Here is a 3,085-nt window from a genome sequence, read left to right on the forward strand (position 1 = left end):
CCATCCATCCATCCATCCATCCATCCATCCATCCATCCACTCATCCATTCATCCATCCACTCATCCATCCATCCATCCACCCACCCACCCACTCTTGAGGGGCAATTTCAAGCAAGAATGTCAGATTGCTGGAAAATGAGCTTTACTTTTGTAATTGTACTATTTCATGCTTGTCTTAAAAAATGAAACTACTCACAGTTGAAGATGGGTGAATGTTGCTGGGAAGAAAGGACTGCTCTGTAGTTTGGTTTCTGATTTGCAGTCATCCCAGACACTTACTCTGTGTGACCATCCCCACACGAACAGTGAGCCCTTGACTAGGGCGAGTGTGACTGAAGTGCTAGATTTTAAAATTTCATTTAATTTAAAAACACTGAAATTTAAATCGCCAATGTAGCTATTGGCTGCTGTCCTAGACAACAGGGTTCCTACGTGGTTCTCCCACTCTGCATATTCGTGCTGGTGGTCTGGAGGGGGAGTAGGGTGTGTGTATGTTGGGGGAGGGGCAGTAGGCTGGGAAAAAGACAAGCGTGAAAGCTGCTGGCCACACCCGCAGCCACTATAGAAAGCTTAATACCAGCACCACCTCTAATCTTCCAATTTGCCTATTGTTGGGCTCATTTCATAGCTGACACTCTGTGGCGCAGAGAGGTTAGGTAACTTGCCCAGAGCCGCACAGCTTACACCTGTGCCTGTACTTCAACACTTTGAGTTATCATGTGGAACAGGAAAAAGAGGCATCATAGCCTACAGGAAAGATAGCAGCTCCTACCTTCCATTTTATTTATGGTTCATTGAATTGAGAGTAGATTAGTTTGGATAATGAAATTGTCTTTAAATCTCATTTGACATCCACAAAGTTGAGGAGGATGAATTGCTCCTAATGTTCTGCGTTAGTCTCCCACCTCCCACCCCAACTAGCTAGAGACCAGGATAGAGACTGGAGCTGCGGTCCACTGCTCTGCCCTGAAGGGTCTCTGCCCTCATTTCTGGTGCCCCTCGGCTCCCTGCTAACAGCTCTGCCCAGCCTCCCTCCCGTGCCCAGCTCCGCTAGGGCTGCTCTCTCTGCTCTGGTGTATGGGCCTGATATTCTTAGCATGGGGCTTTTCTGCTGGCACCTATCTCCCAATCATGCAATTTTCTAGAAAATTCCTTGGGGCCGGATTCCAGGCTTGCTCTCTTGCTGTGGTCCCCTGCCGAGTGCAGGCCCTGCACAGCAGGCACTATACCAGGGTGTGAGAAGAGGAGGAGGCCTGGGTGCAGGCTGAAGCTTGCAGGGCTCAGTGGCCTTCATTAGCTCACAGGTGTGTGTGTGCGCGCATGTGTGTGTGCGTGTGTGTGTGCGTGCGTGCATGTGCGTGTGTATTTGAGTGGGGGCCATTTCCCAGGGAGTGAGCTCTTTGACCTTCACTAGAGTAAGGTCTGGGTGGTGGCCACTGATGTGGCTCCTCTTGTCTGGCTGAAAAACCGGGCGAACCCCCCAATCTGCAAGGACATCTCCTCTGCACTGTGGGCGTCCCATGAGGCGGTGGTTATCCGTGAACACAAAACGGCCCCGCACACATGGCCTTGCACAGATGGCTGCTTCTATTTCTCTTCACCCCACTCCTTACTGTCCAGAAGCAGACCTGGGGGGCCTCGGTGGCCCCTTCCTCAAGTGATTCCTTCCCCCAGGAACTCCCACACAGTGGTGGGAGGTTTCTTTGTAGGAGAAGGTGAGCCTCACCCTTGGGGCAAGGACTTTGTGGAAATCTGCGGGGTGCAAGCCCTGCAGCTGCAGGGCTCTGAGGAAATCTTAAAGGTGCCCCTTTGGTGGCATTAACAATCACCCCCAAATTGGAAATTACCAGCAATTTCTGCGCCTGAGTATTATTATTTACTTATTTTTTGACATCATACTAGCCATCTGGGGGGGTGGATGCAGGGCCACTGAGGGAGTGCAGCATGACTCTGCTCCTTATTATTGACCGGAGCCCAAGACACAAACCTGCAGAGCTGCAAGCTGGCCAGGTTTCTGACCCGCAGCCTCCAAAGACTAAGTCTGGGCTTTTGTTTGCTTCTTCCTTGCTTTTGGCCATGAGTTGGTTTTGAATCCGCCTCAGGAAACTCACTCCAGTGTTTCCCCACTGACCTGCATCAACTTTCCTACTGCCTTTGAACGAGCTGGCCAAGGTTCTGGGCCTTCCATGATTGGGTCAGACACATCTTTGGTGCTGCTTCCTAGAGATTCATCAGCATGGAGCTCTCTACCAATTTGAAGATACACTTTGCCAAATCAAACCCAGGCCTCTGCGGCTCAAGAGCCAGGGCGCACGGCTTGGCAAGGAGAACCCGGGCTGGATTCGGGCTACTCCTTACCACACCCGCGGCGCCCTTGGGGAGGGCGGGCTGCCGACTGCAGGTAGCTCTGGGCTCCTGCCCCTTGGCGCGGGCCAAGGGCCACGCAGTGCCGGCAGCCGCCGCCTTTTACTAACTGCAGTGGCACTTCTTTCTCGAAGCCTGGAACTCTGCTTCCCCGCGTGAGCCACGCACCTGCAGGCCCGTGGTGAGCGGTGAGGGTCGCGAGGGGTGGGGGTGAGCTCGGGGCGCCCTCCCACGGAAGCCCGGGGCGTGCGTACGTGTTTGAAGTTCCTGAAGGGCACGAACTGCACTATGTCGCGAAGGACGGGCTCTCCCTTGGGCGAGCGCAGGATGCCGTCGTCTCCATCCAGCATCTGCATGTCGCTGAAGTCCGCGTTGCCCACGCCCACGATGATGACCGACATGGGGAGGTGGGAGGCGTGCACGATGGCCTCCCGGGTGTCTGCCATGTCTGTGATGACGCCGTCCGTCAGGATCAGCAGGATGAAGTATTGCTGTGGACGCAGGCGCCCGCGGGACGCCGAGGCGGGGACACAAGGGCGATACCAGTTATACATGGGCGCTTCGGGGACACAGTGGCGCGGCCACGCGGTGGGGTGGGGGTGGGGGGGCGGCTGTCCTAGGGCCCTGTGGCTGGGATGGAGGAGCCCGGGGCACGCTAGTGGGAGTCTTTTAATCACACTAGCAAGGGCCACAGATACGCGTGGGGGGAGGAGCGAGGGCG

The 3,085-nt window shown here is 55.0% G+C and overlaps 1 protein-coding gene across 4 annotated transcripts in view; it reads right to left on the reverse strand.

Moving 5' to 3' along the window:
* CPNE4 (copine IV) overlaps window positions 1-3,085 on the reverse strand; it is a 333,423-nt gene that overhangs the window by 1,925 nt on the left and 328,413 nt on the right. For all 4 annotated transcript variants that reach the window (XM_012732182.1, XM_012732180.1, XM_004692311.2 and 1 more), the window contains one exon: window positions 2,619-2,855. In XM_012732182.1, the coding sequence (XP_012587636.1) occupies window positions 2,619-2,855 (237 nt within the window). The remainder of the gene's footprint in view (window positions 1-2,618; window positions 2,856-3,085) is intronic.

The sequence above is a fragment of the Condylura cristata genome, unplaced genomic scaffold, assembly GCF_000260355.1.
Source record: "Condylura cristata isolate star-nosed mole 26May11 unplaced genomic scaffold, ConCri1.0 scaffold00033, whole genome shotgun sequence".
Taxonomy (NCBI): Eukaryota; Metazoa; Chordata; class Mammalia; order Eulipotyphla; family Talpidae; genus Condylura; species Condylura cristata.